General features: G+C 44.4%; 1 protein-coding gene across 1 annotated transcript in view; it reads left to right on the forward strand.

Annotated features, from left to right (window-relative positions):
* Positions 1 to 15,398, forward strand: part of prkn (parkin RBR E3 ubiquitin protein ligase) — a 1,436,618-nt gene that overhangs the window by 632,355 nt on the left and 788,865 nt on the right. Inside the window, exon 6 of the mRNA XM_041208007.1 lies at positions 9,137 to 9,151. Coding sequence (XP_041063941.1) covers positions 9,137 to 9,151 — 15 coding nt within the window. The remainder of the gene's footprint in view (positions 1 to 9,136; positions 9,152 to 15,398) is intronic.

A 15,398-nucleotide genomic window follows, 5' to 3' on the forward strand; every position in this document is an offset into this window, starting at 1 on the left:
GAGAGAGCCTGAATTCCCTGTTGAGCACTGAGATCAAAACCTGACCCACAATGGCAGCTGCCTATGCCTAGATGCCAGCTGTATGAATCTGCATGCCAGGGATCTTCTGACCTCTGCAGCATTGATACACTGGAGGTATCTGCCTAATGGAAGCTGAGGCAGGAGCTAGTGGATGTTCAACATGGTTGGTTGGCATGGTAGAAAAGATGGGCTTGAAACTCTTCATGATGCCCTATGCCAGGGGAAGCCCAACTTCTCCATGTTCCTATCCAATGACTGGAGGCTATCTGGCTGTTGCGTCAATGCACCAGACATCTTGATGTGCAAGTTCATCAGCATTTTCCTATAATCTGTTGCAACGAGTCCTTGTCCGCATCCTCTGCAACAGAACTGTTGTGTGACCTCGCCCTCCGGTGAATTCACACATGGGTTGATCTAGCCCACTAGCTTAGCTACAACCCATTCATGTCCAGTGACAGGCCACATTGCAAACCCCTACTGTAAGCTAGTTTTTCACATTCGTGCAGTGATGGTATCTGAGCTGGTGGCAGCACGTTTTAGATTAAACAACTGTGCTCCTTCCTCAAAACTGTATTCCTCCTTTCATATGAGGCAGCAGGGTCTGGGCAGCATATCTTGACTGAATGGAAAATTGCCCAGGTACGCCCTGTACACAAAAAGCAGGACAAATCCAACCTGGCCAATTACCGCCCCATCAGTCTACTCTGTATCATCAGTAAAGTAATGGAAGGGTTCACCAACAGTGTTATCAAGTGGCACTTGCTTAGCAATAACCTGTTCACTGAATCTCAGTTTGGGTTCTGCCAGGGCCACTCAGCTCCTGACCTCAATACAGCCTTGGTTCAAACATGGACAAAAGAGCTGAACTCCAGAGGTGAGGTGAGAGTGACTGCCCTTGACATCAAGGCTGAATTTGACTGAGTGTGGCATCAAAGGTGCCTTAGCAAAACTGCAGTCAATAGGAATGGGGGAAAGCTCACTGCTGGTTGGCATCCTACCTAGCACAAAGGAAGATGGTTGTGGTTGTTGGAGGTCAGTCATCTCAGTTCCAGAACATCACTGCAGGAGTTCCTCAGGGTAGTGTCCTAGGCCCAACCATCTTCAGCTTCTTCATCAATGATCTTTCTTCCATCATAAGGTCAAAAGTGGGGATGTTCACTGATGATTGCACAATGTTCAGCACCATTCGCAATTCCTCAGATACTGAAGCAGCCCATGTCCAAATGCAGCAAGACCTGGACAACATCCAGATTTGCAAGTAACATTTGCACCATACAAGTGCCAGGTGATGACTATCTCCAATAAGAGAGAAGCTAACCATTGCCCCTTGACATTCAATGGCATTACTATCCCCCCACTATCAACATCCTTGGGGGGTTACCATTGACCAGATACTGAACTGGACTAGCCATATGAATACTGTGGCTACAAGAGCAGATCAGAGGCTAGGAATCCTGCAGCGAGTAACTCGCCTCCTGACTCCCCAAAGCCTGTCCACCATCTACAAGGCACAAGTTAGGAGTGTGATGGAATACTCTCCCCTTGCTTGGATGAGTGCAGCACCAACAACACTCAAGAAGCTTGACACTATCCACGACAAAGCAGCTTGGCTGATTGGTGCCCTACCCACAAACATTCACTCCCTCCACCACCGACGTACAGTGGCAGCAGTGTCTACCATCTAGAAGATGCACTGCAGAAACTCATCAAGGATCCTTACACAGCACCTTCCAAACCCACTAACATATAGAAGGACAAGGGCAGCATATGCATGGGAACACCTCCACGTGCAAATTCCCGTCCAGGCTGCTCAATGGCTCGGAAATATATCACTGTTCCTTTACTGTGGCTGGATCAAAGTTCTGGAAGTCCCTCCTGAACAGCACTGTGTGTGCACCTATGCCACATGGACTGCTGCGGTTCAAGAAGGCAGCTCACCTCCACCTTCTGAAGGGCAATTAGGGATGGGCAATAAATGCTGGCCTAGCCAGTGAAACCCACAACCAATGAGTGAATAATAAAAAAAGGGAGGTAAGGATGAGAGAAGGGCAAGTGGGGAAGAAAGCAAAAGGTCCACAGCCACTCTTTCGGCAGATCCATTTCATGGCATCTTTCAGGGTGAAACTGAGGAGTTTGTGGAGAAGATGCATGAGGCAGCAACTTAGCCGTGCTGTTTGCCACTGGGTCTGTAGCATTGGTGCCCATGATCCTCAGGACCATTTATTTGAGTGAACTGCAGGGATAGGTCCTTGCTGATCCTCGCCTGTCATCTACCCCTCCTTCCATTGGGTGTCACCTTCTCCCGCAAGAGAAAGGAAGGAATGCCAATGACTGTATGTCAGTGTGCTTGAGTGATGTGGCTGCTGTAGCTGAAAAGCTGGAGGTTTGTGGAGGTGTATAGAGGTCTGTGTGCAGTTGACATGATTGGAAGTATGTATGAGTGAGATGTAGTATAAAGATGTTTGGGTAAGTCCTGAGTGTCAGGGAGTGCTGCTGGATGAGTGATGGGGGTGTGGTGCAATGAGTAGTTTGAGAGGTGTGTGGTATGGTCATTGTGAGAGGTGATTTCCAGATGCATGCACTCACTTTGACTACTTGAGTGAGGTAATTAAACTTTTTATCTACAATTGTTGTCAGGTCCATGGTGCATTCATGACTCTTAGTGCCTACTCCCACTCACTTTGCAGGGTTATTTTGGAGGGTTTCTGTTCTGTACACCAACCCCCACCACCCCCCACCCCGTCCCTTGCTGGAGACACGGTCTCCTTCTTGGTCTGGGCCTCTAGACAGAGTGAGTCCAAGATGGCACCATAAAATCTGGGAGCCCTGTCTTTCTCTTGATGTGCCATTGCTTCTCTCTGAATGGCAAAATCAATTAACCATCAGCCTGCAGTGCATTCTGCAATTTCCCTTTCATGAGGACTTCACCTGTAACAAGGAAAGACTGCCTGGAGCATGTGGTTTCTCCAGACTGATACTCAACCCCTTCCAGTGTGCAGAAGATGGCTGCACTGAAATAAAGACCAGGGTGGTGCCAGAGCTACTCATGGCTATGTTACAATTGTGGTATTTAGGTACATGGACTAATTTTGCGCTGTACCCACCTTATTTCCAATCACTAATTGTGGCCCCTTCACCCAAGTGATGCTTGGGCAAATAACTTTTGTGCCATGTAGATCCAATTCACTTTCCCATTCTTTTATTGAACACAGCTCCCACTGGAAAGCTATATTCATGGAATTGTGGCTTTAAACCCTTCAGAAAAGGATAATTTTCCAGTATTCCTTAGTTTCAGAGATGCAACCAGAGGACTGAAGAATTGCAAATGTTATACTCTTGTTCAAAAAAGATGTAAAGATAAGCCCAGCAACTGCAGGCTTGTCAGTTTAACCTAGTGGTGGGAGATCTTCTAAAAATGATAATTTAGACACAATTAATAGTCACTTGGGCGAATGCAGTTAATTAAAGGAAGCCAGCAGGGGCATATCTTCTTAACTAATTTACTGGAGTTTTTTGACGTGATAGCATTTAATGCAAAGAAGTGTGAAGTGATTCATTTTTGTTGGAAGAACATGGGGAAACAATATAAACTAAAGGGTACAATACTAATGGAGCTACAGGAGCAGAGAGACCTGGGTGGATATGTGCATAAGTCATTGAATGTGGCATCAGGACAGATTGAGACCGTGGTTAATAAAGCATGCAGCATCCTCAGCTTTATTAGTAGGGACATAGAGTACAAAAGCAAGGAGGTTATGTTAAACTTGTCTAGAACAGTGGTTCGGCCACAACTGGAGTATTGTACATGAAAACATTAGAGAGAAAGTGCAGAAAAGATTCATAAAAATGGTTCCAGGGATGAGGAACTTCAGTTACATAAGTGGATTGGAAATGCTGGACTGTTGCCTTGAAGGAGAAAGTTGAGAGGAGATCTGATAAAGGTTTAGAAGCTGGGTATGTTCTCCTTAGAGAAGATTGAGGAGAGAAATGATAGAGGTAGATAGGGAAAAACTTTTCCCATTGGGAGAAGGATCAAGAACAAGAGGGCACAGATTTAAGGTAATTTGCAAAAGAAGCATTGGAAACACGAGGAAAAGCTTTTTTGTGCAGGGTGTAGTTGGTATCTGGAATGCACTGCCTGAGAGTGTGGTGGAGGCATGTTCAACTGAGGCATTAAAGAGAGAATTGGATTATTATCTGAAAAGAAAGAATTTTCAAGGCTATGGGGAGAAGGCCGGCAAGTAGCATTAGATAAATTGCTCCTTCAGAGAGCCAGTGCAGACATGACAGGCAAAGGGGCCTCCTTTTGTGCTGGAAGCATTCTGTGATACTGTGATTCTAGATGTATAACATCTTATAGAGAACTTATTTTATTCTTAGAGCATCCTTATAAAGAATTTAAGAAAGGATTTATACAGCACTTTTACATTCTCAGAACATTTCAAAGTACTTCAAAGCTGATGAATTACTTTCAAAGTGTACTCACTATTTTACTGTAGAAAAAACACAGCAGTTAAGCCCCACAAACAACAATGAGATAAATATCCAGGTGTTCTGCTTCAGTAGTGCTGGTAAAGGATAAATGTTGACCAAGACACCTCATCAGTTCTGTAAATACTGCCAGTGGATCCTTTATGTCCATTTGAACAGGCAGATGGGGCCTTGATTTCTCATTTCATTCAAAAGACAGCATCTCTGAAAATGTAACATTCCCTCAGGACTAAATGTCAGCCTCGATTTATATGCTCATCATGGAGTGGGCCTGAGAGGAAAGAGTGGTGCCACTGAAAAAGACATGTTTATGCACTGAAGAACCAAATGTGAATCTGAATTACACTGAACATTTATTTAAAAGACAAAATGGGCCTTATACTTCCATTACAAGCATTTTGCAGCTGCCATCATCCTAACTGTAGAAGACTTAAATACATGCTTTAGTTACTATTAATATAATTTTGTCCAAACCGATAGATGATTGTAAGTGCAAGGAAAAGGATGTAGCTGTTAATAATATGTAAAATGTTTAAAAACCCATAAAAGTTGTCATCCACAATTAATTTTAGATTGTATTTAATCATTAACTAATTAAGTGAAGAACTTTATTAACACTTAAACACAACATTGCTAGTGTATTTAAACTGAAACAGTTAACACTTAGTTCACATATATTGATCCTCTGCATACAGCTAATATATGATCCGTAATACTCAACCCTTGCAGCCAATTAAAAGAAACAATAAACAAACTGAATTGAGGACAGAGGATTGTACTGATTCTAACATAAGGAATCATACCAAGAGAGTGTTTGTGTGATCCAGCTTTTCTCACCCTTTCAGAATTTCAAGCCATCAAGATTGGAGTTATAAAACAAAAACAGAATTACCTGGAAAAACTCAGCAGGTCTGGCAGCATCGGCGGAGAAGAAAAGAGTTGACGTTTCGAGTCCTCATGACCCTTCGACAGAACTTGCGTTCGAGTCCAAGAAAGTCCAAAACGCAAGTTCTGTCGAAGGGTCATGAGGACTCGAAACGTCAACTCTTTTCTTCTCCGCCGATGCTGCCAGACCTGCTGAGTTTTTCCAGGTAATTCTGTTTTTGTTTTGGATTTCCAGCATCCGCAGTTTTTTTGTTTTTAAGATTGGAGTTATGTTTGATAAAAACATAAGAAAAAGGAGCAGGAGTAGGCCATTCAGCCCTCGAGCCTACTCTGCCAGTCAATAAGACCATGGTTGATCCGATTGTGGCCTTCACAGTATCACAGCATCTTTACAGTTCAGAAGGAGGCCATTTGGCCCATCAAGCCCACACTGGCTCTCTGAAAGAGCATTCCACCAAGTCCCACTCCCCTGCCTTATCCCCATAACCTTGTACATTCTCTCTTTTCAGGTAGCAATCCAATTCCCTTTTTAATACCTCGATTGAACCTTCCTCCACCACCTTTTCAGGAAGTTTGTTCCAGACTCCAACAACCCTCTGGGTGAAATTCTTTTTCCTCACATAATATTTATGCCTTGTGCCCCTCTCGTTCTTTATGTTCTCTTGAGTGGGAACTGTCCATACTCCTCAGGATCTTGAATACCTCTATCAAGTCTCCTCTCAGCCCTCTTTTCTCCATGGAAAACAGTCCCAACCTCTCCAATCTATCCTCATAGCTACTGTTCTTCATCCTGGGAATCATTCCTGTGAATCTCCTCTGTACTTTCTCCAATGCCTTACCTCCACTTTCCTGCTTGCCCACCATAACCCTTGACTCCCATGCCAATCAAAAATCTGTCTAACTCAGCTTTGAACATATTAAATGACCCAGCCTGCACTGCTTGCTGGGGAAGAGAATTCCAAAGATTATTGACCCTCTGAGAGAAGAAATTCTTTTCATCTCAACATAAGACCCCTTATCTGAAACTGTGCTGCCTAGTTCTAGATTACCCCACGAGGAGGAAACATCCGCTCAGCAACTACCCTGTCAAGCCCCCTCAGAATCTTACATGTTTCAATAGGATCATTTTTCTAAACTCCAATGAGTATAAGCCCAAACTGCTCAATCTTTTCTCATAAGACAAATCCCCCATCCCAGGATTCAGCCTAGTGATGGGGAGGATCAACACTGTTCAAGGCAGCATGTACTCAAGAGGACAAGGGAGTTTCACAGGAGTGAAGCGCACAGGAAACAGGTCAAGGTTGCAAGAAGCTCTACTCACATCACGAGGCTATCAGACAGAAGCTCAGCTTCCTTGATATCTCATAAAAGCAATACTTTCACAGGCTGAGGTTGCCACATTGGATGGTGGCAGTCACCTGCAGCCTCTTACAGGAAGGCCTGTTTCCTGCTGAAATAAAAATAGGAATGCTGGAAATACTCAGCAGCTCAGACAGCATCTGCGGAGAGAAACAGGTCATGTTTCTGCTCAATGCTCACCTCTGAGCAGCTCTATCGCAGGTGTGGGTTTTATAAACCACAAGGAATATTTGTTCATCAATGCACAACTGGTGTGCAGTCACATGAAAATGTTCATACAGGTGTACTCCAGATTCCCTGAATGCTGTCATAATGCGTTCATACTACAGCAGTCCAAAATCCGAAACCTTCTTTTTCAAGGAAGCAGACATAAGGGCTGGCTTGTAGGAGACGAAGGATATCCGCTTAAAACATAGTTCATCACACCTCTGACCATGAAGGAGATGCAGGAGAGCTACAATGAGAACCAATGACCACCAAGCCATTGGAATGATGAAGATACATTTCAGATTCCCAGATAGGTTTGGAGGGCTCTTCAGTACTCAACAGCGATGGTCCCCAAAATGACAGCAACAGCACCATCAAAGCGATCAGAGGCCTGTAGCTGGAAAGCAAAGAGGGAAGCTGCAGAGAGAGTGCAGCAGAGATAGGAGCAGCTGAGTCGTGCAGTTAGCAGGAACCACTACCCATGAAATAGGGTTTAAAGGCAGAGGCTGAGTTTCATTGAAATGTCTGGGCAGCGGTGCTTCAGGGGGCTAAGGTTGTCATGTCAGGTGGTTGCAGACATCTGCAGCCTTCCAGTAGACTTACCCCCTCCTGGACTCAAAGACCATGCTTTACCAGTGGCTGTCAAAGTCATCACTGCTCTCAACTGTTTTGCTTCTGGATCCTTCCAGGGCTCGGTCAGATACATATCTGGGATCTCCCATTCAGAAACAGGTCACTGATGGCTTGTTTGCCAGGCATGGAAATTGCCTCAACTCCATCTGTGATAACTCCAATCAGAGTGAGCAAGTGCTAGGGTTTGTGCCTCTATCTGGCATGTCTCTGGCTGGCTTGCCAAAGGTGCTGGGTGCCATTGGCTGTACACCTATGATAATCAGGGTACTCTCATATCAACCAGGAATATTCATTAACTGCAAGGGCTCCCACTCAATCAAAGCTGCCATGCCTCTACAAAAAGATATTCCTGTAGGAATGCGGAAGACACCTATGGAGCTGGCATGATGCATTCATCCTGAGGCAGCCTAAGCCCCCTAATGTCTTCAGACCTGCAGGTAGGCTTAAGGGATGGCTCCAAGGACACAAGAGACACAAGGACAGTGTCACATGAGCTGAGACATGTCAATGAACTTTAATTTAAAAATTTACTTAATTTATAAACCCTTCATGAAACCTCATCCTCTCGTGGATGAGGTTTCATGATAAATGCGAAGGCTGCCTGGGCTCTTCGCCTGCCTGCCAACCTTAACTTTGGATGGGCAGCTCAATTAATTACTTTAATTAGTTTTATATGGCCGGACGTCACCACAAGTCATTTTACATGTTAGCGAGTGGGGCCCGAAGATTCTGCCCCTAAACTCCATTTATTTCTAGTGCCTCCTCCTCTGCAATTGTGTGCTGTGAAATGTGTGGAGGACCACTTTCAGTTCTGTCCTCTCCCTATTGTTCTGTGCTCTTTTCTACAACAAGGAAGATAATATATCTATGAATGAGCGTAATAGCAACTGTTGACCCAATGGTAGAAGTGTCTCTGAGGTAGAGGCATCAAATTGCATGAGGCTTAGAGTGAGTGGGAGTGATGGATGGATGGAGGGGGATATGAGGAAGTGCATATAAATAAAAAGATGGGTGGGTGTGCAAGGTAAATGGGTGTGAGGAGTGATCTGATGGAGAAGACTTCAGAAGACAGAGTAAGAGTTGGGGTAATGCAGGATGTTGGTGAATTTGCAGCTCTACTCACTTTTCCTGACCTGGTGAGCTCATTAAAGGGCATCCTGCACTAAACCCATGAGCTTGGCGCTACACTCCTGTTGTGCCACCTCCACTCAATGCCTTCTTGGTGTCAGCAGCATATTTCTTCCTCCCTTTACTATGGATTTAGTACCTGTCTCTGACTCCTCCTCACTGCCATCGGCAGTACATCAAGGGAGGAAAGATTAACACGGATTGCAGCCTTTGAGCATTCTGATAAAAACACACTGGGAATTTGTCTTCTTTGTTTCCAACAGCTCTTCCAACTTCCATCTTTTAATTAGTCCTTGAAATACTGGATTTGAGAACATGTTATGTTATTGCCACAGACTCGCTGCTGCATGTTAAATGGCAAACCTATAATTAAAATGATAAAGAGGTGGCAATGATAAAAAGCCACGTACAGACCCACTGAAGCTAGGTTTCCCATGCAATATTGACCCCACTCCCAACGCATCTACAAGGTTTCAATTTCTTCAACATATACTCCCTAACACTTCCCCACACATGGCGCAGAAGTAGAGGCAGACAACTGATCCCTACTAATTCCAAACTTTTACCAGCCTTTATGCATAGAAATGCTTCCTAATTTCCTTTCTGAAAGGCCTAACTCTAATTTTTAGGCTATGTCTCCAAGTCCAAACAGTGGAAATAATTTCTCTCTAAATATCCTATCAGTACCACAAATGAAACTTTGCAAAAATCACCCTGTAATCTTCTATATTCTAGGGAATACAACCAGAATTTGTATATTCCCTCCTCATAATTTCACCATTAGAGTCCAAGTATCATCCTGGTAAATCTACTATGTGCTCAATGCCAATATATCCTTCCTAAGGTGTGGTGCCCAGAATTGAACACAATACTTGAAATGTGGCCTAACCAGGGCTTTAATGTTTGTTTAGCTGTAGCATAACTTTTACTAAAAGTCTGTATTTCCATCGTCTAGATTTAAAGGCCAGCATTCCATTCACCTTTTTGATTATTTTTTATACCTGCCCATAACATTTTAATGATGTGTGTACCTAGACTCCTAAGTCTCTTAGACTTCCACTGTTTCTAGCTTTTCACCATTGAGAAAATATGGTGACATAACATTTTTTGGTCCAAAGTTGATGACCTAACACTTGTCTACCTTGAAATCCTTTTGCCACAGCTTTGCACATTCATTTAATCTATTAACATTTTTACGCATTTTTACACTTCTATCTAGATTGCTTACAATATTGCCTTATTGCTCTGGGTCCAACATTGGCTTAGTGGCAGAAAGGAAGGGTGGTAATGGTCGACAGGTGTTTTTGTGACTGGCAGGTTGTTTCCAGTGGGGTTCTGCAGGGCTCACTACTGGGCCCCCTGCTTTTTGTTATATATATCAATAATTTAAACCTAAATGTAGGGAGCATGATCTAGCAGTTTGCAAACGATACAAAAATTGGTTGTGTATTTGACAATGAAGAAGAAAAGCAGTAGACTGCAGGAAGATAACAATGGACTGGTTAGAAAAGTGGCAAATTCAACCCAAAGAAGTGTGAGCTAACACATTTGGAGATGACAAATAAGGCAAGAAAATACACAATAAAAGAGTAAATTCTGAGAAATATCGGGAAGCAGAGAGACTTTTGAGAACATATCCATGGTTCCCTGACAGTAGCAGCACAAGGAGATAATATGGTTAAAAAGGCCTATCAGATACTTTTATTTATTAGATGAGACAAAATGTAAAAGCAGTATACAAGTATAAAACATTGGTTAGGACACAGTTAGAATATTGCATACAGTTCTGGCAAGATATGATTGTGCTAGAGAGAGTACAGAAGAGATTTACGAGGGTGTTGTCAGAACTGGAGATTTAACTGAGGTGTATAAAACTGTGAGAAGCCTAGACAGAGTGCATAGGAAGGACCTATTTCTCTTAGCAGAGAGATCAATAGCCAGCGGGCATAGAAGGATTAGAGGGGAGTTGAGGAGAATTTTTTTTCACCCAGAGGATGGTGGGTGTCTGGAACTCACTGCCTGAAAGGGTGGTTGAGGCAGAAGCCCTCACTGTTTTTTAAAAAAAAACACCTGGATATGTATTTCAAGTGTTGTACCCTACAGGGCTATGGACAAAGAGCTGGAAAGTGGGAGTAGGCTGGCTAGCTCTTTTCAGCCAGCACAGACACAATGGGTTGAATAATCTCCTTCTGTGCTGCAAATTTCTATGATGCCATGAAGGCTTCACCCTTCTGCAAAAGCCAAGGCTCTGTATAGATTGTCATGCAGGAAGAGGAGAGAGAGAGAGAGTTCAGTCTCAAGAGAAAAAGAGATGAAGATGGCCAAATATCCTACTTGATGCTTTCTCTAGCCTCATCATGTGCCACACTTTGTGCTCTCCCTCTGCTGCCTCCTCCATTCACATTGCTTGAATTGGTAATGGTCTTCCTAGTTGAAAGGCATGGTTTTGATATATCTCATCTCATCTTTTGTGTGTAGTTTTCTGTTATAGAGTTGATTTTCCAGGCAACTTTTCTTGGTGGAAACATTGAACTTTATTTACAAGACAGCAATGTTTTTACACGTGTGCATCAAACTCCATAACTAAAGAAGAACTCCCTCTACTAGAGATTCCCTGCGCTGCTAACACATTGGTTTACACAGATCATGTGATTTTACAACACAGGATTATCCTTAAAGCTACAGTCCTACTTTTCTCAAAACTGTAATTACTACAGTTTCTAACAAGTGTCATGAACCACATCTGCAGGGATTAGCTTTAGTCCCCAAGAAGCCAGCTTCTCACCCAATGGTCTGACTGAAGAAGATAGAGAAATCAAGGGTAACACATCACAGCAACCATCAGGATTCCTGACATGGATGTGTGTGCGGTGCTGCAGTTTGTCACACATTAGCTACACATTTAGTGTTCCTGTTCATGTCCTGGGTTGGAGTGAAGGTTTGAATTGGTGTACAGTTGATGATACCCTGCTAGAAGAAACTTGCAGTCCTTGCAAAGCCTAAGGTTCTGCCTTCCAGCTTTGTAGCCTCCATAGGGAAGAAAATGAAGTTGTTGGCTCTGGCTGAGCATATCCATGAAGTCAGTAGGAAAGAAAATTAGGTGGGGTGTAAAATACCCGCTTTGCTGTAATACTCAAGACAAATATCATCTCCACAGAGTCCAGCTGAAAACTTGATTCAGATTAGCTACCAGTTAAGTGAAGAAAGTTATAAATTGAAAATCCCATCCTGAGGCCAGGTCACTGATTTCTAGTTCTAGGTGCCATTCATGCTGATCATTGCTTCAACTGTGCTAGCTCATAATAGCAAAGCTATCAAAAGTTAATAAGGACTTAACATTCTTTTTATAAGTGCTCCAGCAGTCTCAAAACAGGGATTTTAGAAATTCAATCAGGGTGCTATAAAATGGGCATTAATGGCTTTCACAATAGCCTCAAGAAGTGCCTTCTTCTGCCATCCATTTTGTTATTATCTTTGATTAAATGTATTCATTGAGCCTTTTACAGTGTTCAAATGTAAAAATAGAACATGACTGCAGCTAACAGCTTTTAGTAAAATGCAATGTGTCGCCGTTTTAAATCTAAAAGATATGGCACTGTGGCCCTCCTTAACTTCCACAACTCAAAATGTATTTTTTAAAATGGACTTAATATTCTCCAACTAACTTCAGCTTTCTCTTTATGATCCACTTTTCAGTAACTGAAAGGGTAGTTAGACATTTAGGACTGAATTTTAACATTTGGATCTACTCACAATGGGGGAAGCCAGTGGCAGTTCAGGAATCTGAAAGTTCGTGAAGCAGGATTTTTCATGGCTTTTTAATTGAACCAAGGCATTAGCGTCCCACTTCTGGATTTCCCAACCAATTGGAGCAGGTGAGCGTGATCACAACTCACAGTTGAATGTTGAAGCCTTATTTAAAGGTGAGGGACAAATGGAACCATTCTACAACTGGCAAAGTATGAGACAGCAACTCAAGTGAAGCAGTCTTAACAGTCCATCTGCCTTGAGGAAAATGGTATGACAAGAATAGAAGATGAACAATGGGTATCAGTAAGAGAAATGGATTGTTAATTTTGGAACTGCTTTGTCCTGGCGGCTGGGAGTGGGCACATGGGTTCAGAGTTGGTGTGCCAGCTGGCTCCCCAGCCCAGTTTTTTGAGGCATCCCTGGAGCATGCTGTGGGCTATAAGGACCCACAGATAAATAACGTTTGCAACAGCCAGAAGGGAGAAGACTGCCTCTGATACCAAGCTGGCATGGCCATAAGTGGCAAAGAAGGTGAACAGCCCATGTTTGGCCCTCTTTCATGGTTAAAATACCCCAAGCGGCTCAATGACCTCATCAGGACAGGAATGGTAAAATATGCCACATTCAAGTGCCAGCCCCTCAGTCTGACTTTCCCAGCCATCTCCTGCGCAGAATTCCTTAGATCGACATACTTTGCAGGTTCACCCATTCCTCCCTCTCAAGCACCTCCTCACATCCCCATCTGAACAGCCACCACTGACACTCACCGTCAACTAATTGACATTTTACATCCATCCCTCACAGTCACTCACAACAACTGTTGTTACTCCATCCTCTCAACACATTCCACTTTTCAGACTCACAGCTCTTTTTTTTCTCTCCTTGTAGGAGAAAAGAGTGGAGAACAGCAGGGAGAGACAGGGAACTGGGGATGGCCCTCCATTCATAGCTACCTTGATTGGTGCAGAGGCCAAAACACTGAAGATCAGCAGAGTGGCAGAATGCCAGACCATTGGAATTGGAAATATGAGGGAGAGGAGGGCTCTCCCAGATACCTAGTGACAGAATGAGATATTACACATCTATATGGCACACCACACTCACTGATGTTGACTTGATGTCAGCATCTAGAGAGATATAGGCTGAAATTTTCTGGCCACGTTGGCATCAGGCATCATGGCAGGAGGTGGGGGGGTGTTGGGGAATGGACAATATGGTGAGAAGGCCAAAAATCGGTATCACAATGGCATGAAAGCACAGCAGGTTCATCTGATGGTGTCCGCCATTGCAGGACGCCAATGCTGCTGGAAGCCAGTGTGAACCTGCCAGATTTATCGTTACACCTTGGGAAAACACGCCGGCCCAGAGCACATCTGGACAGAAGAGGGGAATTACTGTTAGGTCAGATCGTGGACATCCAAGGAGCAGAAGACGCTGGAGCCTGAAGGAATACATGCATCACATGCTGGGTGGATTCTCTTGTACATGGTTCTGCCACGAAGCAACTCTTGGAGGGTGGGAATTCTTCATTGAAGTCTTGAGTCTGCATCAGAACATCGCGGTCTTGGTCATGGGCTGTTACAGATGATCGGTGGGGGTGGGGGGGGTGGTGGGGGGAGGTCTAGGTTTGACTGGGAGAGGAAAGCATACAGGGTGGTCAAGGTTTAGAAGGGGGAGAACGATGGTGTCGGGTTGTGAGGTTGGGAGGGGGAGAAATAGATGTTGGGGGGGTGAGTTTTGGAGGCGGTGAGGTTGGGAGATAGGGGGCAGGTGTTAGGGGGAGAAAGGTGTAAGGGATAGAGTTTGGAATGTGGGAGGATTTGGGGGAGGGACAAATCCAGGGGGAGGAAGAAATCTGGGAGAAGGAAGGAGTTCAGAGGGGGGAAGGAGTCTGGAGTGGGGAAGGAGTCCAGGGGAATGAAGGAGTAAGGAGGGAGGAAGGAGTCCAGGGGGAGGAAGGAGTTCAAAGGGGGGAAGGGGTAAGGTTGGAGGAGAGAGTAAGGGTGGAGGCAGGAGTAAGGGGGGGTGCCTCCTGAAGAGCAAACTGAGGGTGGGTGTGGTGGGAAGGAATGGTGAGTATGGAGGCAGAGTGAGTTGGAAGGAGGGGAGGGTGAAGATGTGAAGTTAGCGGTAGAAGGGATAGTGAGGGTAGTTGGTGGGGATTCAGAGGCAGAGACAGACCCTGGGGGTGGGAAGAGGACGGTCGAGGAGGCCAATGTGGATGAGGGTGGGATTCTCATGAAGTTAGGGAACATGCACGTTCACCTGGACATCCTGGAAAGAAAAGGATTCTGGTTGGTAGTTGATGGTGGGGAGGTGGATGGTGATGCCAGGGGGTCAACCGTGATGGAGGCAAGAACATGGGTGACTGGGAGAGGGGAAAAGATGGAGGAGCTTAGCAGAAATGTGAAGTACCATTTTTCTCAAATTGAAAGTGAGTGGAGCTTCATGTTGGACGGGCACAGGTGCTGCATGGAAGTGTGATCAATGAGTGGGCTGAGATGCAGGTCAGGTCAGGTCAGATGAACAACTGAAAGAAAACCCCAGCAGGCAGCATTCAAAATGCTCGGGACATTGAGATAAGTGTGATGGAGGAAGGCTCCCTGTGTGTGGGAGAGTGCTTGCATGAGGCTCCGAGAGGCCCAGCCACACACACCCACAACTCACTCCAGAATCACTCATGGTCTAGCTGTGTGCAGCTGAACTGCTAGTGCGGGGGGAAGGGGATGCAGGGGGAGGACTTGCAAAGCCTGTAAATGAAGCTGAAAGACAAGATTGCACATTATTCACTGAAAGTGACTATATTTTCAAATTATGAAGTGACAAAATGTGTTGACCCATGTAACTACTTGTGATCAGAAATTCTTAACTTTTCTAGGCCTCCTGCTTCCTTTAGGCACTGCCCTGACATCTGCAGGAGGGGT

The sequence above is a fragment of the Carcharodon carcharias genome, chromosome 2 (genome assembly GCF_017639515.1).
Source record: "Carcharodon carcharias isolate sCarCar2 chromosome 2, sCarCar2.pri, whole genome shotgun sequence".
Classification (NCBI taxonomy): Eukaryota; Metazoa; Chordata; class Chondrichthyes; order Lamniformes; family Lamnidae; genus Carcharodon; species Carcharodon carcharias.